The 26799-nt window shown below is 39.2% G+C and overlaps 1 protein-coding gene across 2 annotated transcripts in view; it reads right to left on the reverse strand.

The window, feature by feature from the left end:
• LOC110553966 (probable maltase-glucoamylase 2) overlaps nt 1-26799 on the reverse strand; it is a 91502-nt gene that overhangs the window by 31963 nt on the left and 32740 nt on the right. The window contains exons 13-26 of one of the 2 annotated variants that reach the window (XM_060380129.1): nt 24703-24816; nt 23703-23787; nt 20573-20690; nt 16691-16862; nt 16099-16215; nt 10380-10534; nt 10147-10231; nt 9368-9424; nt 8184-8308; nt 7283-7371; nt 6814-6863; nt 5151-5318; nt 3152-3307; nt 1117-1344 (exon numbers count right to left, since the gene is read on the reverse strand). In XM_060380129.1, the coding sequence (XP_060236112.1) occupies nt 1117-1344; nt 3152-3307; nt 5151-5318; nt 6814-6863; nt 7283-7371; nt 8184-8308; nt 9368-9424; nt 10147-10231; nt 10380-10534; nt 16099-16215; nt 16691-16862; nt 20573-20690; nt 23703-23787; nt 24703-24816 (1719 nt within the window). Of the gene's footprint in view, nt 1-1116; nt 1345-3151; nt 3308-5150; nt 5319-6813; nt 6864-7282; nt 7372-8183; nt 8309-9367; nt 9425-10146; nt 10232-10379; nt 10535-16098; nt 16216-16690; nt 16863-20572; nt 20691-22385; nt 22465-23702; nt 23788-24702; nt 24817-26799 lie in introns of those variants that run through there. The other variant, XM_060380130.1, reaches the window with a different exon arrangement.

Raw genomic sequence — 26799 nt, forward strand, 5'->3', positions numbered from 1 at the left:
ACCAAATATATCTGGGCACAGGGTCTTTTCTGAGACTGACATTCAACCAAGGACCATGTATGGATATAACCTAGGACCTCCACTCAGATGTAGCCTGTGGTAGCTCAGTAACCAATTGGTTTCCCAAAGTGAGGGGAACAAGGACTATTTCTAACAGGAACTCAATGACTGGCTCTCTGGTCTCCCCACCCCCAAAGGGAGGAGCAGTCCTGTTAGGCCACAGAGGAGGGCTTTGCAGCCAGTCCTGAAGATACCTGATAAAACAGGATCAGATGAATGGGGAGGAGGTCCCCCCCCATCAGTGGACTTGGAAAGGGGCACGGTGGAGATGAGGGAGGGAGGGAGGGACTGGGAGGGAATGAGGGATCGGGACACGGCTGGGATACAGAGTTAATAAAATGTAACTGATAAAAAAATAAAAAATTAAAAAAAAGATTATAAAGTATCCTTTATTTGAGAACAATTTAATTAAATTTTGATTCATTTAAATATTCAATTATCAAATGTGATCAGTTATGATCAATGAAATATTTAAAATACTTGTTTACAAAATGATTTACAAAAATGATAAAACTATTTACACCTGGATGTATAAAGGTAAAAATATCTTGGCTATAGTTCACCCATATGTATATTACATCCCTTTTTCTGTTTTCTTAAGTACTTACCTATCTGTAATTACAAAAAGTAAAATATATACAAATGTACTAACTAAAATATTTAAATGATTTCCATAAAAAAACATCTGTGTTAAGAAGCAGCAAGGTGTTCTTGTGGGACTCCTAACAGTGGGAGTAAGGACTGTCTCTGACTCTTTAACCTGTTTTGGGGACCCTTTGCTTCCTACTGGGTTGCTTTGTCCAGCCTTGATATGAGGATATGTGCCTAGACATATTGTAACTTGTTACGTTGTGCTTTGTTGATATTCCTGGGAGGTCTACCCCTTTCTGAAGGGAAATGGAGGAAGAGGAGTGAAGAGGGATGGCTGTAGGGAGAGAAAAGGTGTAAGGAGGGGTTGGGAGGATAGAAGGGAGTAGAAACTACTGTTAGGGAGGCGTAATATATGAGATAAAGATTTGAAAAAAAAAGAACAAGCAACTGAAATCTGAGGATTACCTTAACCTGCAGCATGTTTTCTGTATGATAAGTCACATTCAGTTTAAGAGAGCTGGTCTTTCCAAAAAGAGGATCAGAGACACTTGGAGCTGCTGCCCGGGCAGATGGTGAGTTTGCCAGGAGGGTCAGGTCCATGGTGATGCCTGTGGACTGGTACTGAATGTTACTGGCAGCATATTGAGGAATGGTGTCATAGAAACAGGTAGGCACTCCAGGAGTAGCTGTATGCTGGAACAGTAGGAAGAATTCTTGGTGAGCTTTGACACCACAATTTTGAGACTCTGATTACTGAAGAAGCCAGTTAACACAGAGTAAGCGTCTAAGAACTTTGAGGTAGGTTTAGTTGTTCCCCACAAAAACTGATAAGACCTAAGCCCTGGTACTGTACATTTGTCATGTTGGAGATGTCTTTGCAGATGATCAAGTTAATATGAAGTCATTAAGATGGACTTTAATCCAATATGACTAGTGCATTTATTAGGAGGAAAAATTCGGACACAGGCAAGCACACTCTCGGGAGAACACCATATAGTCATGAAGGTAGAGATCCTACACAGGCTAAGAAAATGTGACATATTGATAGCAAACCACTAGAATCTAAGTCTGAGTAATAGGACAGATCTTCCTCACACTCCTCAGAAAGAACCAACTCTGTCAACACCCTGATCTCAGACTTCAGAACTCTATATCTGGAGATAATAAAGTTGTTATTCTCTAAGCCAGTGAATTTATAGTACTATAGCAGCCATAGCAAAGGATCTAGATACAGTTACACACAGAGACACACAGACACACACACACACATAGACACACACACACACACAAACACACACACACACCTTCTGTAAGAAATGTGTCAGAAATGGGATGGACATGGGAAGTAGGAGAAAACAAGTAACAGGACTGGAGCCTACCACAGAAGGCAGATGCGGAGATTCATAATCAAACCTCTGGCAGAGTGCAGGGAAACATGTGATAAAAAGAGGAGTTAATATGACCGGGAGAGGACAGGAGCTCCACAAGGACAAAATATATCAGGGCAAGGGGGCCCTCTATGAGACTGTTTTTTTCAACCAAGGACCATGTATGGATATAACCTAGAACCCCTGCTCAGATGTAGCCCATGGTAGCTCAGTATCCAAGTGGGATTCCCTAGTAAGGGGAACAGGAACTATTTCTGACATGAACTCAATGACTGGCTACTTTACCTCTTCCCCTCCACCCCCCGAGGGAGGAACAGTCTTGCTAGGCCACAGAGGAGGACATTGCAGCCAGTCCTGAATATACCTGATAAGCTAGGGTCAGATGGAAGGGGAGGAGGACCTCCCCTAGCAGTGGACTTGGAAAGGAGCAGCGAGGAGATGAGGGAGGGAGGGTGGGATTGCAAGGGAACGAGGGAGGGGCTATGGCTGGGATACAAAGTAAATAACCTGTGATTAATATAAAAAATAAAAATTAATAAAAAATATAAGTGTGTCAGGTAGGATCTTTCTGGGTGTCTACTGCTCCCAATGCAGTTGCTAACTTTTTGTTTTCATTCTGTCCCTCTTTGAAACAGATTTGAAAATACTTCTATTTTCTGTTTGGGTTTTTCAATAAACAAAAGCTGTTTACTTACAATATTCAATGCACAGTATATACTGTGGTGCTAAAATGGTTTCCCTAGCATATATTGGTTACAAAAATAATGTTTCACAGTGATATATTTCTAAATGCATATAATAACATCTAACTATATTCATCCTTGTATTACCTTCTAATCTCCTCCACCTCTCCCTTTGATCTTCTTTATCTTATGTAATAGTCAAAATGGAATTTTGAATGACATAGCTAAAGCAGCAATTAGAATGGCAATAATCTTTTTTAGAGACAGGGTATCTGAGGGAAACATATTGATCACGTATCACATGGAGTTCACAAAATACATATCAGCACACCCTCATAATGACCATGAAGTCATCAACCCTTCCAAAGAGCTTTCCAAGTGCCCAACTACTTGATATAAAATTTCTACATTTTTCACTTTGGTCATTACCTCCCAGAGGCACCCTCGCTGCTTGCAGCTCTCCTCTGATACTGCAGGATCCTCAGGGAAGCAGTTAAATTTCTCCAGGTCACTGACTTCAAGAATCCACTCGATGGAGAATTCTTGTCCCAGTTCCAGTCCTGTGAGGTTATTCAGGATCAAGGCCTAGAGAAAGAGAAGACCAGGTGACTCAGAGCTATGGAGATAACACCCATGATGATGGTCAGGAAGTCCGGACCAGCTTCTTTCTCCGGTATCACCTCAGAATACTTGGAACTTGCTTGATTCCTGACATTTTGGGAGCTATTGTGAAAGTATGGAACATGGAACAGTTTAGGAGTGTGGATCACACCATGGCTGTCATTTGTAGGCTTGTTATCCTTTTGGTATGATGCTTGTTAATGAGACCAATGATGAGAGTAATCAATAGCTCAGTTTTATGGAGCATGCACAGGAGCCATGCACTGTGACAATCATATTACACCTTGTGTGCACTGATTCTCTAGAGTGACCCAGTGCTATGAGTCCTATCGTGGTCTCCATGATTCAAGTTTAATAACATGCCTAAACCTTACAACGGGGAGACAGTAACCCAGGGCAGTGCCTCGGTGTGCGCTATATGTGTTTTCTTGTGCAAGATAGCTTACCTAAGAAACAGTGAACTTCTTGGGACTTAAAGGAGTGATCCAATAACTATAATCCTATGTATGAGTTTATCAAGTAAGGTAATCACTCAGTGATAACTAAGTCAAAGTACAGCTTATGCAATCAAAAAGGAGGAAATCATGAAATTTGCAAGCAAATGGTGGGATCTAGAAAAGATCATTCTGAGTGAAATATCCCAGAAGGAGAAAGACAAACATGGTATATACTCACTTATATAGACCTATAAGATATGATAAACATAATGAAATCTATATACCTAAAAAAGATAATCAAGAGAGCAGACATGGGGTAAGATGATCAATCCTCGTTTAGAAAGACAGATGGGATGTGCATTGAACATATGACAGGAGTCTACTGAGCACATCTGAAAGACTCTAACTAGCAGTGTTTTCAAAGCAAAGACTCATGACAAAACCTTTGGCAGAGTACAGTGAATCATAAGAAGGGGAGTTAGTCTGATACGGAAAGGATAGGAGCTCCACAAGGACCAAATAAATCTGGGCACAGGGTTTTTTCTGAGACTGACATTCAACCAAGGACCATGTATGGATATAACCTAGAACCTCTGCTCAGATGTAGCCTGTGGTAGCTCAGTAACCAATTGGTTTCCCATAGTGAGGGGAACAAGGACTATTTCTAACAGGAACTCATTGGCTGGCTCTTTGGCCTCCTCACCCCCCAAGGGAGGAGCAGTCTTGTTAGACCACAGAGGAGGGCTTTGCAGCCAGTCCTGAAGATACCTGATAAAACAGGATCAGATGAATGGGGAGGAGGTCCCCCCCCATCAGTGGACTTGGAAAGGGGCACGGTGGAGATGAGGGAGGGAGGGAGGGACTGAGAGGGAATGAGGGATCGGGACACCGCTGGGATAGAGAGTTAATAAAATGTAACTGATAAGAAAAAAATAAAATTAAAAAAAAAAAGTACAGCTTGTGTTTTCTTCCACTTATAGTTTATGTGAGAGTATTAACAAAGCTTGTAGGAATAGCAACAAGGAAAAACAACTGCATCTCAAAGGCAGTTCTAACATCAACAAAGGACAAACTGCTAATACCTCAGAACCAGGACAATTTATGGAACCTCAGTTTCACCATTTCATCTGAGACTGTCTTATCTAGTTTTGAATTAGCAGAAAAGAATTTCTCTTAGTACACAAACCCTCTCACTCTTTTTTTAGAAGGATTCATACTTGCATGCTCACAGTTCTCCTATGATATGGTGGTTGTCCCAACAAGAAAATTGTGTCTTTAAGTATCCAAACTCACAAAGTCAAGGAAAGGAAAGTGATCAGAGTTCCAGAATGGCGTTCAGCCAGAGTCTTGTGGATGAAATGATCTCTCACCTGTGTTGAAGCGTTGTAGTTGTAGCTTAAAATAGGAATGATACTATTATTATGTGAGACAGTCAAACCAGTCACATTTTTGTCCATCCCCAAGATCTTGATGTCTGTGAACATGATGTTATTGGGATCCACATAGTTATTGTGTATAAGTTTTGCCTGTAAGCGATTCTGGGGAGGAGGGAGAAAGTCATTTTAGAGATTGGATATACACATTCAGCATCTACTGAAATCCAAGATGTTTCCTTATTCTCTATTTTCTTTTCTAAATTGATCAATGACTGCCCCTAGGGCAGGTGTTGACACAGACACCAGCACTTTCTTCCTTTGGTTAATTGGCTCTTTTCTGATTCTTACTCAGAAAATATGATCCCAACTTACTTTGTTACTTACTTTCAGTAGTTACAAAGCAAAGAAAGAAACCCAAAACCAAGTCTTTCTCTCTCTCTCTTGTTCTCCTCGCTCTCTATCACTCACACACACACACACATACACACATGTTCCACAGTAATCTTTTAATTTTTATTTTAGTATTAACAATAAAACATAAATTTTATGAATGATTAATATATGCCAGACACTATGCTAAGTATCTTGCATATATTATCCTATTTGGATGACTCAGTAAGTTATGAGGGTGGAATCTCCATTTTTTTTCAGATGCAGTTACTAATTCATAGAGAAATTAAATGACTTATTTGAGGAAACATTTGAAGAGCAGCAAAGCTGAGCTAAACCTAGAACTATGTGGGACTGCACTCTGAGGGAAAGTGACACATTTTGCTAGATACAAAGAATACAGTCTGTACAAACATGCCCCAGTGGTACTTGAACAGATTTCAGAAGCAATATACTGGAGGAGGGAGCTATTTCCAAAACTGGTCCTGGGGCAACTGGATCTACATAGGCAAAAAAGTTGAACTTTGACCTAAATCTGGCATACACAAATTAGTCCAGAACACGTCCTAAACAATACATTAGATATAGATAATAAAACTTCCTTTTATTTTTTTGAAAACCAAAATGAAACATCAGAGAACTCTAAGACCAGGTAGAGTTGTGACATCAAAAGGCATGATCCAGCAGGGAAAATAATAGTAAGTTAGGCATACCCAAAAAGTCTTTAAGAAGAATAAAAGAGAAGCCTACATATAGAATAAAGTGTTTGCAAATGACATATTTTACGAAGGATAGGTATGACAGGTATTTAAGGAGCATTAAAACTGAGGTGTTCACCAATGCTGAAAACCATCCAATCAGAATATGGACAAAGACAGAATATTATTTCACCCAAATAACATAAAAAGGCAGGTAGACATAAGCAGAATTTTCAACATGATTAGACATTATGGAAATTGTAAAATAAATTAAATTCAGAAGAAATGGTCACATAGAATCGATAAAATGAAAAAAAAAAAAAAAAACAATGCCAGCTTCAAAGGCAAGTAAGTATGTAGAGAAACAGCATCACTTACATATTAGAGGTAAAAACACAAAATAGACAGCCACTCTGGAAAATAGTTCAGATGTTTCTTATGTAATAATAAATGAGCTAGACTTAAGCATGAATTTCAGAGAAATGAAAAGACATTCAGAACACCAAAACCTCAAAAAAAAAATCACACTAAGAAACATGAAATGTATGTTCCTTACACACAGTACTTACAGATATAACAGAGAAATCATAGAGAATATACTTCTTCTCAGACACTGTGCCTGAAAGAGAAGGTACTGTTACTATGGGAAACAATGGGACTGTGGAGTCAAGTCATCCTCATTTGAATTCTTCTGCATATACTTCTACTCATCCAAAACCCCATTTTTGTCAGTCTGTAGAACCTTAGTGAACTACTTTCTCTGAAGTCTCATAGCACTCTGCAACTCCACTTCCTGGCATTTAAAATATTTTGGTTTTCCCTCTTCTGCTTGTGGGAATGTCCAGGTCAATGTTTATGGCACATTCATCTCTATGTGCTTTCATGTAATGTAATCATAAGCATTAAATATTAATAAATTCCAAATTCTCTATGGTACTAAAATATACAACAGTGATAATGGGTTTGGTGCCTTCTTGGGAAGCCTATGGTGATGAATTTTCACTAAGAACCACCACTATGGCCAATGGGAACATCTACCTTTAGACACACCATCATCCCAGTACAACTGGCCCTTTGCTTCTCGCTTATAATCCAAGGCAACAACAAGTCCCAAGGGATTCTTCCGGCTGAGGAGAACAATTTCAAGTTTCAGACAATGATGGAAAGGCAGAAACAGATGAATTTGCTCCTTGATGAACACACCTCTTATGAATTTGCCCCTTGACAACTCTACCTCTTGATGTCTAGAGATGGATCCTCCAGCTTCTACGCAAGACACTGAGTTTATATCTCCATTTTGGGGAAATACAGGTTTATAAAGGTAGCAGAGTGTGGAGAAGAGAGAATGTAAGAGCCCTGGTGGAGTGAGGTTTGTGAAAACTGGGTTTGTGATCATTTTAACAAGAGTGACTGTGACAGGCATTCTTGTGAGTGTGCTCCAGATACTGTAATTAATATTAATTCACCTAAACTCACAAAGGTGCTGAAGGATCAGGCCATCATCTTTTCCAATTTATTAATAACAAATGTGAACACCAAGATTCTGTCCATGGTCAGCACAGTAGGATATTGTCAGGCCAGAGTCTGAACTCAAGCTCTCTAGAACCTGAGCCCTGAAAAACAACCTATTTTGACCTTTGCCTCCTACGAAATTCTTCTCATGTATTGGGGAATACACCTTAAGATAATGTCTGTCTGTAGGGAAATTGTTGTGGAGGTTATTTTGACTATTCCTATCATCTCATTTAATCCAAAAACCAGAACTACAAAAATGAGAAGGAAAGGTGAGACTATATTGACCCCTCTGAAGACAGTGAAAGGAGGAGAAGATGGCTGACAGAATCTGCATTCCATTTGACTCATGTACTGTTGGTCCTTGCTTGCCTCCCCGACAAAGCCCCACTGAGCACCAGAGTAGTTAGAAGACTCAAGAGCTTACCTGAACTCTGTAGTTGTGTTTGGCTGCTGGGTGGGAAATATGTAGCCACCTCGAAGGTGAAGCCCTATCCTGTCACTTGCTAGTGGCATATCTATAAATTGTTTCCTCCATTCGATGGCCAGGTCCTAAGGAACAAAAAGAAAAAAGACCAGATAAGGGACTGCAGTCAGGAAAGACCCCACAGACCCTCTAGTCCAGTCAACTCACTTTAGAAACAAGAAGATGGGATCTCCAAAGGGAGGTGATTTCCCCGAGGTGTATGGGTAGTAGAGAGCAGAGTGGAGACACCACCCTATCTGTCTTGTTTATCTCTCACCATACTGTGTGTTATAGTTTGCATGTCCCCCACAGTCTTATCTGTTAAAGACCTGGTCACTAGCTCAATGTTTTGGGGGCCTGGTAGAAACATCAAGGGTAGGGGCTAGCATGAGCTTTTAAGTCATTAGAGGTGTGTTATTAGTAGGAACTCTAAGACCCTGGTCTCTCTTTTACTCTGTCACTTTCTAGCCATAATATTTTGTTCCTTCTCACTCTTTCACCAAAGTAGGTTGCCACTGGCCCAAAGCGTTAGAACCAAAGGCTAGAACTTCTGAAATTGAAAGCAAATATATAGAGACCCTTTCTCCTTGTAACCTTATTGTCTTGGATATTTGTTATAACAACAGAAAGCTGACTGGCATGCTGTGGTGTCAACACTGAGCTTGAATTCTCTGCTTTCACAGACAACACTTAATGAAATGATTAGTCCTAATTTTCTTCACAGCAATCAGACTGAGATGATTGACATGGAGACATTTTGTAAACCTACTGCAGGTATTAGAAATGGCTTCTACTATGGTGTGGATGTTAGTGTCCCTTTAAGTTCATAAGTTGGAACCTAAGACTGTATGTGATAGTTATATTAAGAAATGATTCCTCTGGACATGTGTTTGAGTTATGGCACCTCAGTGAGAAGATACCATTGATAACGTTTACAAGACCTTGATCTTGGACTTTATAGCCCCCAAGAACTGCAGACAATAAAATTTTATTATTTATAAATTATGCAGTGTGAAGTTTTTTTTTTTATTATATCATCCTGAATGGACTAAGGTGCCTCAAAACATTACCCATAATCAACTGACTGTAAAGTCTTGTGTTATCCTACAATGGAATTGTCCTCTGCTAGAAGCCACTTCACTTACTGTTTCATAGTCATACCAGATGGCATCTGGGATATAGGCTTTCACTTGCTCTTTGTCCTAAGGAAATAAAGTCAATAAGCAGTATTAGCACACACACAGCTCTTTATAGTTTGGAGATTACCTCCATATCATTGCCCAGGGTTGTCTGAATAATCCTAAGAGCCATTTGAGATCATCCTGTTATATCAGTGAAAAGACATGAACCCAGAAAGGCCAAACAGTTAATTCAAAGTCAATAGTATCTAAAGTCACTTGTTGATTAGATGTAACTGAGACACCACCAGCTCAAAAAGTCTTTGTTATCTTTTGTCTTTATTGTGATATTAGCAATATTTTATAACAAGATAATCAGTATAATAACAATCCTTCCCCTACACCATTCTCATCACCCTTGCTGACAGTCATACCTTTCTGTACTCCACTTTCCCTCCTTACTCCTTTGCACACCTATACTGTCTTCCCAACCCAATCCCTCTGGATGAGAAGATATGCAGATGGTCAACACACATGCACACAGTCTTGTGCACGCCAAATATTCAAAGCCCATGTCAGTGCATGGCCGCATTCCTAAGGACATAGTCTTTAAAGGTAACTTTACAACATAGAAACTGTTTTAGTTGATGCAGCATTGGAACCAAAATTTCTTATTTTCAAAACATTTATGATTGCTATCATTTATATTTAGACTTAGAGTGCAATCATATATACTCAGCATCTAGATTATTCGGCTCTAAAGCCATGAGGAAAACTGTAACATCCCATTCCATTATTCAAGTTACCTCATATAACACAGGTGTGATGAGGAGTCCAGGCCCCCATAAGAACTGCTCATGCACATCCCATGTGGCTGGGTCCTGATAAAACCTATAAAACACAGATAACACTCAGAGTGAAGTGAGCACAATCCCCAGAAGCAGACAGCAACATGTCACAGGACTTAAGGGACCTTGTTTCCCAAGCAAGGTAAGGGGAAATTGTGATCTGAAGGGGAGGCCTTGGTCTAGAAACTCACTCATGTACCAGGGGTCTTGCTACTGTCTCCCCCAGTGTGTGAGCACGATAAAAGAGGGTGTAGAGATAGGGCAGTAAAGTATAGCGGATGTTCAAATAATGTCTCGAGGAATTCAGCAGCAGAGAGGTAGGCCCAAAGGCAGCAGGGTCCTGGTCCTAGAAGGAAACAAAAGCAATTAGTGGATATTTCTTTCTATTGTGACATAAAGTTTTCCCAGATGTACATGTTTTCTAGTTTGGAGAAAGATGAGATATTTTCAGAATGCAAGTGTTTCCTTTGTTTTATGGCTAAAGAAAATTTCAAAGATTACATAACTTCTGCAATGTGGATGTGCAAGAGTTAGTTTTCACTAGTCACAGTCACCTGAGTGCAGACGACAGCAGTCCTGGGTGACAACAGGGGTTTCAGTGGGCATAAAGGGCCAAAGGGAATCTACTTTCTTCACAGATACTCCGATATTTTTTTTTAATTCAATAGTTTTTTTTTTCACTTTTATTATTAGGTACATTTTATTAACTCTGTAGCCCAGCTGTATCCCGCTCCCTCATTGCCTACCAATCCCACCCTCCCTCCCTCATCTCCTCCCTGCTCCTTTCCAAGTCCACTGATTGGGGAGGACCTCCTCTCCTTTGACCTGACCTTGTTTTATCAGGTATCTTCAGGACTGGCTGTAAAATCCTCCTCTGTGGCCTAGCAGGACTGCTCCTCCCTTGGGGGGGGGGGAGTCAAAGAGACTGCCATTGAGTTCATGTCAGAAATAGTCCCTGTTCCCCTTCCTATGGGAAACCAATTGGTTACTGAGCTACCACGGGCTACATCCAAGCAGAGGTTTTAGCTTATATCCATACATGGTCCTTGGTGGAGTGTCAGTCTCAGAAAAGACCCCTGTGCCCAGATATATTTGGTCCTTGTGGAGCTCCTTCTTTCATATGATTCCCTGTACTCTGCCGAAGGTTTGGTTATGAGTCTTAGTATCTGCTTTGAAACACTGCTAGGTAGAGTCTTTCAGGGGCCCTCTGCGGTAGACTCCTGTCATACGTTCAATGTACATCCCATTTGTCTTTCTAAGTGAGGATTGATCATCTTACCCTGTGTCTACTTTCTTGTTTATCTTCTTTAGGTGGTATAGATTTCATTATGTTTATCATATCTTGTACGTCTATATAATCGAGTATATACCATGTTTATCTTTCTCCTTCTGGGATACTTCACTCAGAATGATGATCTTTTCTAGATCCCACCATTTGCCTGCAAATCTCATGATTTCCTCCTTTTTGATTGCTGAGTGGTATTCTATTGTGTAAAAATACCACAATTTCTGTATCCATTCCTCCGTTGATGAACATCTGGGTTGTTTCCAGGTTCTAGCTATTACAAATAAAGCTGCTACAAACATGGTTGAGCAAATGTCCTTGTTGTGTACTTGAGCAAATTTTGGGTATATACGTAGCAGCAGTATAGCTGGGTCTTGAAGAAGCACTATTCCTAATTGTCTGAGAAAGCTCCAGATTGACTTCCAAAGTGATTGTACCAGTTTACATTCCCACCAGCAATGGAGGAGGGTTCCCCTTTCTCCACAACCTCTCCAGCATGTGTTGTCACTTGAGTTTTTCATCTTGACCATTCTGATGGGTGTAAGGTATAATCAAAAGTCGTTTTGATTTGCATTTCCCTAATGGCTAATGAGGTTGAGCATTTCTTTAAGTGTTTCTCTGCCATTCGATATTCCTCTGTCCAGAATTCTCTGTTTAGCTCTGTTCCCCATTTTTTAATTGGATTACTTGGTTTGTTGCTTTTCAGCTTCTTTAGTTCTTTATATATACTGGATATTAGCCCTCTGTCAGATAAAGGGTTGGTGAAGATTCTTTCCTAATCTGTAGGCATTCATTTTGTTTTGATGATGGTGGTGCCGATATGTTTTTGAGGTATTTTATATTTCATTTGGGAGATAATAATACTTTGATCTAAATTTAGTTTTACACATTTAAAAACACATTTACTTAAGTTGCATTGCCTAACTATGATCTACATTCCAAATCTTTTCTTTCTTCTGAACTTTTGCAAATTTTCAAATTTTAAGCTTGTGTGTGTGTGTGTGTGTGTGTGTGTGTGTGTGTGTGTACTTTGCTCCGTAATTGTTTTAGCCATCACAGTTAGTTTCATTTTCCACAGCCCAAACACAATGACCTCTGTATTTACCTTGGTATATTAACGTAACACGTAGAAAGGTAATGACAAATTTGAGCAGATTTTATCAAAAAACAAAGAACCCTTCAGCAGAAAAACCTCATTCTCCTTCAACCTAGAAGTAGACATTTGCCATCAGTAGTAAGCACTTGTTTTGTTCACTCTCTTTGTAGTTTGAAAGGTGTGAAAGATACATCTATCTCATTTGACTTCTCTTTCTGATTCACGTGAGAGAAATAGAATTTTGGAGAAAATTATGTGAATCTATTCTTTTGTTTTTCTTCATAAGAGGCCCAACCCCTTCCCAAATACAGGCATTCTACAACTCTAATTAATGTAGGGTTCATGAAAACACTGAAGATAAACACAGAAAAAAATAGTGGGTTTTGGCCACCATCTCGCTTCCAACTGAGAAAATCTGGAGCTGTGCTGGATGTTGTAATGGCCAGAACATCTGAGATGTAGTTTGTAAGAAGGGAAAACCCAGCTCTATCTAATTGATTAATGATTAACTTAAGTGTAAATCATAAGATTGAATCAAGTTAAAATATTGTTTCCACTAGTTATTTCATTGTTTTATAGGACTATATTTTACATCAACTTCTAAAACTTTAACACACAGCTTTAAGTGTGCTGAAAGTACAAGCTGAGCTTTGAAGACTTGGTAAAAAGAACACAATATAAATAGCTTAACCACTAACTCCTAATGCTGAATACTAGTTAAATATTTTGTGAAAACATTGAGTCACACAAAATATATGTTAAGTGTCCCCTATTTTTTTCAAATTACAAATTAAATTTAAAATGGAGTGATGGTTCTTTACCAAAACTAGCTTTTTACCCAAGTCACTGGGGGAGCTGTCACCTGGGGAAGCTGAGTGTCACCCGGGAGAACTGAGTGTCACTTGTGGGAGCTGAGTGTAACCAGGGGAAGCTAAGTGTTACCACCTACACCAGCTTTGACAAACCATATTTTGTGAACACTGCCTATATTCCCTGTCCCAACTCACGTGCAAACATACTCCTCTCTCTTCAGACCACAAATGAATAAAGAATAAAATAAGAATAAAATACTTTGAAGAATTGGCTCTATATCCTTCCAGAAAAGGCATGTCATTGCAGAAATGGAAGAGTCAGAACCAGAATAATCCTAAACTTATTTGTATGAGATATGTATGTGTGTAAATGGTATAGAAGTTCTTGTGTATGTGAATGTATTGTCTGAGTTACGGGTTTTAATTGCCATGATAAAATACCACAACCATAATAACTTGAGGAGAAAAGGGTTTATTTTGCTTACACTTCAACATCACAGTCAGTCATCAAAGGAAGTCAAGGCAAGAACTCAGGGCAGGAAATCAAATCAAGAACCTGAGGCAGGAACTGATGCAGAGAACACGGAGGAGCACCTCCTAGTTGTTCCTCATGGCTTGCTCAACCTCATTTCTTATTGTATTCAGGACCAGTAACCTATGGGTAGTATCACCCATAGTGACCCGGGTCATCCTACATCCTACATCAAAAACCTTCGGCAGAGTGCAGGGAACCATGTGAAAGAAGGGGAGTTTGTATGAAGTGGAAAGGATAAGAGCTCCACAAGGACCAAATATATCTGGGCACAGGGGTCTTTTCTGAGACTGACACCCCACCAAAGACCATGTATGGATATAACCTAGAACTTCTGCTCGGATGAAGCCCGTGGTAGCTCAGTAACCAATTGGTTTCCCATAGTAAGGGGAACAGGGACTATTTCTGACAGGAACTCAATGGCTGGCTCTTTGACCACCCCACCCCCCAAGGGAGGAGCAGTCCTGCTAGACCACAGAGGAGGACTTTGCAGCCAGCCCTGAAGATACCTGATAAAACAGGGTCAGATGAAAGGGGAGAAGTTCCTCCCCAATCAGTGGACTTGGAAAGGGAAAGGAAGGAGATGAGGGAGGGAGGGAGGGAGGGAGGGAGGGAGGGAGGGAGGGAGGGAGAGTTTGGGAGGAATACAGCTGGGATACAGAGTTAATAAAATGTAACAAAAAAAGAAGAAAAAAAGAAAGAAAAAGAAAGAAAGAAAGAAAGAAAGAAAGAGAGAGCGAGAGAGAGAGAGAGAGAAAGAAAGAAAGAAAGAAAGAAAGAAAGAAAGAAAGAAAGAGAGAGCGAGAGAGAGAGAGAGAGAGAGAGAAAGAAAGAAAGAAAGAAAGAAAGAAAGAAAGAAAGAAAGAAAGAAAGAAAGAAAATGCACCACAGGTTTGCCTAAGGTCAATCTGATTGTTGCATTTTCTCTCAGTTGAGGGTCATCTTAAAAATGTCTCTAGCTTGTGTCAAGTTGACATAAAACAAGCCAACACTCACACATACACACATACACACATGCACTTGTTTGGGTGTGAATTTGGAGGTGCAAAGTTATATGCTGAGTGTCTTCTTTAATATACTTATTTTTTTTTGTGGCAGGATCTCTTGCTGACCTGCAACTCACCAATTGAAAATAATTTGTCTAGATTATCTAGCCTGCCTGCTTGTTTTGGGGATCCCCTGTCTCTGCCTCAAGGATGCCGAAATCATAGGACACTGCCACACCTGTCCAGCTTTTACCAGCGTTCTGAGCATCCCAACTCTGCTCCTCACATTTGTAGCGCAAGCATTTACTTCCAAGGCCACGTATATGAGTGTATTAGCATTAAAAACCAAACCCATCCAGTTTGAAATGTTTAAATTGCAGCTTATTTTATTAAAAAAAGAAATATTTTTTTTGTTCCTAGTGCATATAAACAACTTAAGAATAACTTTAAACTACTTCTGTGGATTTGCCAATTAAAAAATATTATTTTAGATAAAAGGGGTAATGGTAGGATGAATCATGGGAAATAATGGAGGGAATGGTATTTCAAATTATTCATAAAAAGCAGACCATTACAACAAGATAAAAAATATTATTACATTATTGACCTACCCCTCTGTAATCTCTCTCCCTTGCTCTCTCTTATCAATGATTAACCTTCTTTATATTAAGTATAGTAATGTTTGTTTATATGGACACATTATATGATGTATATTAATATGTTGCTATAATTAAGTTATATTAATAACTTATATTAAGATAAAAACTTGATCTCCTAGTGTCCCATCTTCTATGATTGCAAGCAGTATAGATATTGTTGTTGGTGCTGGTAGTACTTGGTCCTAACTTAGTTTATTTTGAAACAGGTCTTCTTATGGAGAACAGGCTGGCCTAAAACTTATGGTAACCCCCACACCTCTGTCTGTTGAGTGCTGGGATTCACAGGCATGTGCCACCATGCCCTACTAACAGTACAGGAGATGTGCCAAAAGTTCTCACACCATTGTAGATGAGCTTTTGACCCCAACTCAAAATATCAATATCCAACCTTCCCACACTTTCATCCTTATGCTTTGCCTTTTGGACATATCACTTAAGATTTATCTACTCCTATGAAGCAAGAGGTTTTCTATAAGTTGTCTTTGAAAGCAAGTAGATATTATCCAAGAATGGTCTACCTCTTCGCTTGAAGGAACCCACCTTGTACTGAGGACCATTGTGATTCCTGGACAGTGGGTAAAATGCTCCAAGTTGCATCCACCTGCTGCAGAGCTCCTCTGTGACATTGTTTCTATAGCCACAGATGTTGGCCCCCACCTGGAGAATTAGCAGGCATGCAAACACATGATTACTTGAAAGGCAAAATCATGTGCTGTGTTCTCATGTAAAGACGGAAAGTGAATTCTTACTTAAAATATCTCAGCCAAATGAAGGAAACATGGGGATGCTCATTATAGGATATAGTAAGCAAACTGACTAGACAGGGTGCCTGCTGTCATCGTTCAGTCCTTGATCTCATTCTTATGCATACACTGATGCTTTCCTGGCAGGATGTTTTTCTTATTCTTATCCATTTGATTCATAGTAATTCTTTCCTACCTATAGAATCTATATGAGGAATAAAATAGCACTAACATTTGTATCGTTATCTCTTCAGAACCATCTTACAGTTCACAGAAAGATTGTTCTTGCCAAAGCATAGACAATGAGACATGTTCCATAGTTTTTCAAACACCTTAAAGAATGGTAATAGAAAAAGTAACAGAGGACAAAGGTTGACAATGAGACTTACCATAGGGATGCCAAATAGGTTAAACTCAAGGATGCTGGGGATGGACCATCTGAGATCATCCCAGGTGGCTGAATTGTTTCCCAGCCAATGAGCAGCAAACTTGCCAGACCCAGCAAATGTAGAACGTGATAAGATGAAGTTCCTACTAGAAGAGAAGACTGTCCCCAGGGCCCTGAAAGAAATTCAGCCAGTTGTGTGTGAGGCAATCTGTGACTGTCTAGAACTTAGCTTATGTCAAAAGCAGCAATAGGAATCTCAACAAAATGGAAAACAACACAACTAAAATATCAAAAACTAGATTTGCAAAGTAATTTGCCATTTTTTAAAAGTTTCTTCTTACTTCTGTGTAAGGCTTACCATCTTGTATAAGATAATATAGATCCATTCGAGCCTCCAAAGGAATTTCTCTCAGCACCTGTACTCCTGATTACAGTTTTTATGAACTGTACATCTTGTCGGGCCTGATTTTGGTCTGGCTCTTTTGGAGGACATTATTATGTCACACTCCACAGTGAGTTAGATTCTGGCCCCACCTAGGGCAACAGGGTGTTTTGTTTTGTTTCTTGCGTCTTTTCATCCAGGTGTTGCTCCCTGATATATAATCCTGCTTAACAGTCCCCTGGCTCAGGTACAGGTTCTGTCTTTATGTGAACTACAAGACAGTTTGCCCTCATTACCTTTATGGCATCATGAATCATCATTAAGAGGAAGACTGTGTTCCGCTTACACAAAATGAAACTGAAACAGGATAGGGCCTGCAGCTTAGTGGTTATAGCTGACAAATGGCCTTTATGCAGCAGAGTGAATAACATGCATCTTAGGAAGAAGATTATTCAGAGATGCTTTTATTTCTCTTCCTTCCTTGTCTGTGTCTGTCCGATTTATGATCATTTCATGAGCTCTGGGGAAATCTGCCACTTTTCATGACAAAGAGATATAAATTTCACACAGCTTAGCCTACTGGCTGTTGTCCCCAAACTGTTCTTCTAATTCAGATTGAGCTATGCCTTTAGCAGATTCTCTGGTTCTGATGTGTTGACCTCACTGAATGAAAGTTTTCACTTTTGGGGTGGGGGGCAAAAGTCAGGTATGAAGAAGTAAGTAAGGGTAGCCCAAACATTTACTTTTTAAATCCAACACTACCTCATGCCCAAAGGCCAAGGTCCATTTATCTCTACTGTTTGTCCAAGCCTAGGCATGTCAGAGACACCTAGTTCTTACTGAGTCACAATTACCTTTTAACTATTAACCACAGCTATTAAACTATGCTAGAATATATTAACCAAACCAATTAGATTTTACAGCACTTTTATCACATGTAGACACTATCAGTGAAGCAATCTGAAACTCTTTTTCTTCTCAACATTGCATGACTCATGTGAATCATTTAATCGCCAGCTCAACCCTCATTCATAGACAAGCATCTAAGAGGTAAACATATCAGAGCAGAGAGGGTGAGAGCATCTTTGCCGTTCCCTAATTGTACGGATGTAGAGCAAACTTGTGGTTCACCAGGTTATTTTCCAAGAAAGACAGAAAAAAGAGAGGATGGGGGATAAAGGAGGAAGAGAGAAAGAGGGGAAAGGGGTGCCAAAGAAAGGAGAAAGGTAGGAGAGACAGAGAAAAATTGACAAGGATTCAGCCCAGTGTAGCAGAAGGTCATGACAGTGCTGAAAACAGAGTCTGTGTCTTTGGCCTAGAAGTTCCCATCCCATACGTGTCTTTCTCAAGCTAGGCCTTTACTCCACCAGCATATGTTCAACATACTGTTCTCTTAGCTAAAGATGCAGGGTTTCCACAAAGGAGCTTACAGTCCAGCAAGAAGAAAATTAGCAACTAAAATTAAGAAACAGTAATTTTCATGTTACAAAATAATAGCAAAAATAATTTTGTCCAGAGACTCATACTCCAACCAAGGACTATTCATGGAGATGACCTGGAACCCCTGCGCAGATGTAGCCCATGGCAGGTCGGTGTCCAGGTGGGTTACCTAGTAATGGGAAGAGGGACTGCCTCTGACATCTGATTGGCCTGCTCTTTGATCACCTCCCCCTGAGGGGCGAGCAGCCCTACCAGGCCACAGAAGAGGATGCAGCCACTTTTGACGAGAACTGATAGACTAAGATCAGAAAGGAGAGGAGAACCTCCCCTATCAGTGGACCTAGGGAGGAGCATGCATGCAGAAATGGGAGGGAGGGTGGGATCGGGAGGGGAGGAGGGAGAAGCTTATGGGGGGATACAAAATTAATAAAGTGTAATTAATAAAAAAATTAATAAAAAATGGGAAAAAAAGAATTCTCTACATCAAAAAAAAAAAGAAATATGAAAAAACATAGCATGTAGAACAGTAATGAAGTTTTCCAGAAATGACAGCCTAGGTACATTTCATACTTAGAGATTGGACAAGGCCAGGAAAGCTGTCTTGTTTGGGAATATTAGCTTGTGAAATATTTGGAAGAATAAATAGCATTTAGATCTGGAGGAAACAAGCATTATCTGAGCATAAAGCATAAAAAGTGTCAAAGATGTGAGAAATTTACATTAAGAAGTCTTTCATAGTCTTTTTTAGGGAGTAATCTTTTCTCTCATAAAAAAGAATGTAATGTAAAAAATACTGAATAAATAAAATGAGAAAACTCAAAAAGACCACTTTTACAGCAGTGTAAACTAGTTCTTTTTAAATTTCAACATCACTTTAGTACATGTTGAAGTGTTGGCAAAAGACTGTTTTCATTCCTAGGGTACAGATTGAGGCTCAAGATGCTGAACGTTTTCTCTTTCCTGGAGCTACTGATGTGGCTTGCCCTTGAATCATACATACTTTGAATTTGGTAGAGAAGAGTTGCTTTGCAGATAGTTTAAAGTCAGAGAGCTAAGTAACGAGTGGTCATTAATGAGAAAAATAATGAGGAATTTAATTAAAAGGTAATTGTGGAAAAAAAACCAAGAAAAAGTAGAAACAAAAATGTTTAAAGGCTAATTCTAAATTTTCAGAAAAAGATTTAAAGATGACATGAAGGTTATCATTTCAGAGGTTTGGAAGTAACAATGGCATTGCTGCTAACAAGACATGGAATGTACAGCCATTAGTCAGAGTGTGGGAATCAGTCTGACAACCTGAGCAGCAGAGCTCAAACTGTGAGCCACTGAGAAGAGAGAAGACACTTATGGGGCACACACATATATATGTGTGTGTGTACTATATATGTTATAAACATACATATATAATATATATTACATGGGTGTGTCTATCTGTGTCTGTCTCGTGTGTGTGTGTGTGTGTGTATATGTGTGTGTGTGTGTGTGTACGTGTGTGTGTGTGTACTCAAACAGAATTGAAAAGTTGAAAAAACAGGACAAAGAAGTAAAGAGATAAGAGAGAAGGGTAAGATTTAGCATATTGTCAGATCAAAGTAAGATACCCAGTTAAACGTTAAACGTAAATTCCAAAATAAAGAAAGAAAGAAAGAATTTTAGCATAAGTATAGTATGTTCTATGAAAACTTAGCTTAGCACATCGTATTTTGTTTGTTTGATTGTTTGTTGAACTGTATCCTGACCTTCACACATTCAGTTAAGGGACTATGGCTATTTTACAGTTGGGGTCTCCACCAACTCATTATATTTTATTGCCAAGATTGTCATTAAAATGACAATGTGCCTTAGCCATAAACCAATCAAAATTAAACTTACACAGAAAACCAAACTTTGTGCATCTTATGTACTGCTTTGTGCCAGTTTCTGTGTTTTTTCTGTATTCTTATAATCACAAAAATATCTGATCAACGTATTTATGCAAGAGAACCCCATCTACTCATTACCTCCCACATTCCACCTCCCACCTTCCCAAATCCAGAACCAGGTAGACAACCAAAGCCTTACATGTCTGTGGCTCTTGCCATGGTGTAGCCGTATAGGCTGTGGATGTCATAGTGCAGGCCTGAGTAAAACTCTGTGTCCATGCAGAGGGTTCCTGCCAACAGAGAGCCATCCAGGACGCCTAGAGAAAATACTCATTAGTGGGCCAATTCTCCATCAAACAACAAAATAGACAGTTAATCCTTTTCCTCCTCATTATTGTACCTTCACCAATCCCCACTTGACAAAACCCTTTCCACACTTTAGATGTTGCTCTTTACTGCATCTACATTAGGACTACGTTGAACCAGCCATTGATTCCCTGGAGCGCACCAAGGATGGTGGTAAGTGCACGCATCTGAGAAACCTGCTCAAGGCGCCAGGCAATTGATCTAAGAATAAATATGAAGCATATATGTCTATTTGCATATATTTAACCTAAGAGAACTGCATGTACACTCTTGAAGGATGATTGATGTGGATAGTAGCATATTCACTTTTATATCACAGTAAAGTAAGAGTCACGGGACACTGGATAGTTTCATGAAAAAGAACTCAAATCCCAACTCTGATAATCCAAGTGTAGCTTTTATTAATTAATTAATTAATTAATTTGCTATTTGACATGAACTCAGTGGCCAACTTTTTGATCACCTCCCCTTCAGGGGTGCAGCCTTGCCAGGCCACACAGAAAAATTATGCAGCCAGCAGTGATGAGACCTGATAAGCTAGGATCTCATAGAAGGGAGAAGGTCCTCCTCTATCAGGGGACTAGGGACAAGGCATAGGAGGAGAAGAGGGAGGGTGGGTAGGACTGGAAGGACACAAGGGAGGGGGCTGCAGTGGGGATAAAACGTTAATAAATTGTAATAAATAAATATATGAATTAAATTAAATTTAAAAAATAAAAGCTAAAATGTTCTATATTTTGTAAACTCATTTTTTTCTCCCTTCTCTATGCATACATGCCTGATGTATGCATGATGTTTGTGTGTGTGATGTATGTCTTGCCCCTGCGTAGGTCTTTAACAGAAGGCATAACTCCAAGAAGAAATGTGACAAGGAAGAAATTAAGGTTAAAACTTCCCCACCAGCCACCTAGAACAAAGATTTGGAAACTTAAGTGGAGCATAGCTGTAAGGAAAGGTATATATATTTCTTGTAGCTTGTAAGATTCACAACTATGTTAATTGTGAGCAGAACACTAAATAGATAGTCACAACTGTATCACTGCCATACTAACATGTGTTATGTGGCCATAAAATTATAAGAAGTGGCTCAGTTAGGGAATGTGGCTGGTCCCATGCGAATAGACAAATGGCTGTTAGGATGGATTGAAGTGTGTCAGAGCAAGCAGACAGTGATGCAGAAGGGTTTCTTGTAGAAAAACAAAAGCGAAAGTCTTATACCAAGAATAAGATTAAGAGATTAAGAAACAAAAAAATAACTTGATCTAGAATGACAATAAGAGTAGGAGACACAGACTGAGTAGAGAAGAATGAAGTTACTACTGAGCAACTTCCTGGTACGCATGGAAAAGACTTGGCAAAAGTTTAAATGGTTTAAACTAAAAAGCAGCAGCAGCTCAACAACAACAAATGCTCCTTCAGTGACCAAAGGGGAGCTGAGAAACAACTAAACCTTAGCTTCAATGTAGATAAAGGGTGGGCAAACAGAAAAAAGTTGTTAGAGACTGTTAAGATGCCCATCCACTCAGTAGTACTCTAGAAGTTGAAGGGCTTGCCTGTAAAGATGAATGTCTCTAGAAGAGTTGATGAGAGCCTAATGAGGTAAGATTCCATCAAAGAAATATGAGCAACGTAAGTAAGAAACTTACTCCGTCTAATCAAATCCCCTTTACCTTCTCCCTCTTCACCCATGAAGCTGGAACCAAAGACTTTTTGTCATGGGAGAAGCAGACAGTGCAAGAATCAAGAACTTTGATCCTCAGCTTGGATTCCAGCCACCCATACGTCACTACAGTATGATCTGGGCACAGTACACACTTTCAGAGTCAGTTCACTGAGACCATGGGATTTCCTTCATGCCATAGTCTAGTCTATGCTGTCTATCAGTGATGGTTGATCTTCATTGTCAACTTGACTGGATTTAGGTCAGGTCCAGCTGCATTCAGGGTAGTATGGCTACACACTTGACTGAATTTAGAATCCAAGATTTAGGAGACACACAGGGTTTGTGAGGATGCTTCTGGGAGCTTTAACTGAGGAATGCAGACCTGAAAGTGGATGATACCACCCCATTGCCTGGGAGCTGGATGAGTCCCAGTGTTCATCTCTCTCTGCCTTCCTGCAATGAGCAGCTGCCACAATAATCTGCGTTCCTCTCATCTGTGAGCTGGAATCAATCCTTCCTTCCTGAAACTGGTTCGACCAGGAATTTGTCACAGAAATGAGAGCTAACTAACATACTACCTCATTCCCATGCAAACACACATTTTTTTCAAGAGACAAAAAAACCACTCCTGACTTAAAATAGGACCAATAAATAAGACATTAAAAGAACAATTGATGTTTTATCTATATTACTAATGAGAAAAGAGAGAAGAAAAAAGGAAGGAAAATTACAGATTTGCTTTGATTCAAAAAAGTCTTATTATGAAGTATTGTGAAATTATCAAAAGGTTTAAAACAAAAAAAGCTAAGCCATATTAATGACAATCTCCATTAAATGTGGAACCATTTGGTGGTTTAAACAGTGGCTAATGAAAAAGGGTGGAAGGAGGAAGGGTGAAGGAGTAAGGGACAAATGAAAAGAGGGAGGGAGAATGAAAGAATATGAATTATAGATAGTAGTTTGTTCCTTAGAGTGTTTGAAATTTCTTACACAACCCAAAACACAATTTCCTGAGAGCTTTGATGCACTGAGTTGGAAAAACAAACCAAAGCTCTTGTGTGGAAGGGTCGTGGAGTGAGAAGCAAGGCAGGACTCAGATTAACACTTACCCACATGTTGCCCTCTGCAGTAAAAGGCAATCAGAGGCCAGAGGGGTACCACTAAATTGTAGTGAAAGAGTCGTTCAGACATCTGTGGATTCTTTGTACGAGGGGGCTAATTGCTCCAGACCAGGCTGAGTGGAACTGAAGTTACTTAAATGTGTCTGGTTTCTGCATCGCAAGGCAAGAGGAAAACTTACTGGGAGTAAAAGGAGGAAAATTCAAGTTGTTTGACTCGCACTTGTGATTGAGACCTTGGAGAAGTGTAGCCAGTTCGTCCATTTCCTTCAGAGACAAAAAACACAAGATGGAAAATGTATTGATATAAAATTAGCTAAACAGAAAGTGCTTATAACTAAAATCCAGGATATTTGGGTATCCGCTTAGCTGCCTTCGGATTTTAAACAATCTCTGCAACTTTCCTTGGCTTCTGTCTCATTTTTATAAAAATAAGTAATTTGGATTAAATTGTATCAAAGTTATACTATAATATAGTATAGTTCCAAACTATAGTATAGTTCCAAATGACATTGAACATGTTTTAACTCTTATACAATTATTTAGTCTACTAATTAAGATAATTAATTTCAAAGGCTGACTTTGCCTTATACACTGTGACGATTTTATTGCTGATGTTGCTGCTTCAATGTATTCTAAAAACTAAGGACAAGGTAATATTTTTTCTTCATTTTTCTCTGTCTTATATTCTACAGGGTAACAGAAAAGAATATAACTTAAATCTAATACAATTTTCAAAAGTAAATTAAAAATAAAATAATGCCTAATCTTGCCAATAATGATCTGAAGTTTTCAAAGAAAACCCCCCAATTTTCTACAATAAAAAATCACAAAGCCACATTAAGTTATTTTGAATGATTAAATATTTATGAACTAATGCTATAATAAGGCAGTCATCACTTTTAATAAAGCTATATTTTAAGTTTAAATTGAGTTAATAAAGAAAAATAAGATTCTTTAAAAAAAAAGGACTTTATCAAAATGAAGCAATCAGTTGATAGCAAATGAAGAGTAAGAACATGGTTTTAGAAGCCTAATTTCCCATTCATATACTTGGCATGGAGTAAAAGAATCATATGTGCCAGAATGTCAATCAAACAACCATGGATCAGCCTCATCATCCATATGAAATTTTGGCATGTCCACTTCCAATGGATTTTTGAAACTGAAATGACAACTTACAATCCACACACCATCAAACTCGAGACGGCTGTGAAATTCATTGAGCTGCTGGGTCCACCATGGAATAGAGGCTGGATTGGTAAAGTCAGGAAAGACTGACTGTCCTGGATAACCCTGCAGAACAAAAAGCAAGCTGATGGCAGTATGGTGATGGTTCGGTTGGTCAATGATTAGTCACTGCTATTTTTTTTTTTTACCAGAAGCCTCATATTGCTTATTATTTATTGCCAGCATATTGCCAGCAAACTCCAAACAATCCATAAAATACATGCAAGGATCCAAAGGAAGAAAGGCCAACTGGTTAGATGAAACTCTGCCATACATCCTTTTTTATTTAAAAGTGTAACCTTGTAGTATGCAAGGCCAATTAGAAGATGCAAGATAATGTCTTCTGTATACGCCTAAGCAGCTGCACCCATAAATCCCAACAACATTGTTACCTAAACGAGATATGAACAATGCAAACAGCAATTGGCACACAAATGTGGTTAAGAGAAAATTCACAAGGCCCCACTAGTAGATGAATAGTTATGACAATCAATGGTTGCTGAAAAAGGAAGAATCAGCCTTCTCTTGTGATGACCCCCCCCCGAAAAAGTTATCCAATCCCAAGTGGTCAGCCCTAAACATACATGCATAAGAAAACCAATAAATCAACTCAGCATGTTGTATAATCTTATATAAATGCCCATGTAAAAATAATAATTAAAGAGTTAGAGGTCATGACTTTAAGGAGGAAGGGAGGACATGGGAGGACATTGGAGTTTGAGAAGGAGGCGGGGAATAGTATAGATACAGTCACTTACTCATAAAAAATATCGAAAAATAAATTTTAAAAATTAAAATTCTGGAACGTCCAGGTGTTAATATTTCAAAAGGATGGCTAAGTATGTTTAAAGTATTATTAATTTAAGATCATATAAACCTGTTTTGAGTCTGTTATAAATAATATGTTGAATTTGGCATATAAACAATATTTTGTAAATACCTGAATAAAGTTACTCTTACTCCTACCAAAAGTTTGTAATGATTTCTCTCTATCTTTTCTACATCTATCAAGCAGTAGTGCTGTCTTCCACAAATTGCAGAAAGGCATATACATAGCCAAATTATTAAAAATTCTGGCTTACTGGAATATATACTGTAGTGCAACAGTCTTGCTAATTTTCTCAATAAGTGTATAGATTGGGGATTTGGAATGATTTTATATGCATACAATTTAATGACTATATTTATTAAGTGCAAAAAATTCTTTTGCAAAATGTGTTCCTTGATAATTTCATACATGTAAACAAAGCATTGAGATCACTCCTGACCACTCTTCTCCCTTGTCTCCGTCCCATTCCTATCAACCCCTTCTCTTCCTTACAAGTCTATTTTCCAAAGTGGTTGTATAAGGTTACATTCCCAACAGCAATAGAGACAGGTTCTCCTTTCTCCACATCCTTTCCAGCATGTGTTTTCCCTTAAGTTATTGATCTTAGCCATTCTGATGGATGTGAGGTGGAACCTCAGGGTCATTTTGATTTGCATTTCCCTGATAACTAAGGATGTTGAGCATTTCTTTTTTAATTTTTATTTTTATATTAATTACCATTTATTTACTTTGTATTCCAGCTGTAGACCCCTCCCTCATTCCCTCCCAATCCCACCCTCCCTCTCTCCCTCATCTTCTCCCTGCTCCTCTCTAAGTCCACTGATAGGGGAGGTCCTCCTCCCCTTCCATCTGACCCTAGCTTATCAGGTCTCACCAGGACTGGCTGCAATGTCCTCCTCTGTGGCCTAGCTAGGCTGCTTCTCCCATGGGGGATGGGGAGATCAAAGAGCTAGCCACAGAGTTTATGCCAGAGACACTCCCTATTCCCCTTACTAGGGAAACCACTTGTATACTGAGCTGCCATGGGCTATGTCCAAGCAGGGGTTCTAGGTTATATCCATGCATGATCCTTGGTTGGAAAATCAGTCTCAGTCAAGCCCCTGTGCACAGACATATTTGGCCCTTGTGGAGCTCCTGTCCTCTCCAGGTCTTACTAACTATCTATTCTTTCATATTATTTCCTGCACTCTCCCCAAAATTTGGCCATGAGTCTCAGCATC

Source organism: Meriones unguiculatus, chromosome 3 (genome assembly GCF_030254825.1).
Source record: "Meriones unguiculatus strain TT.TT164.6M chromosome 3, Bangor_MerUng_6.1, whole genome shotgun sequence".
NCBI classification, from domain to species: domain Eukaryota; kingdom Metazoa; phylum Chordata; class Mammalia; order Rodentia; family Muridae; genus Meriones; species Meriones unguiculatus.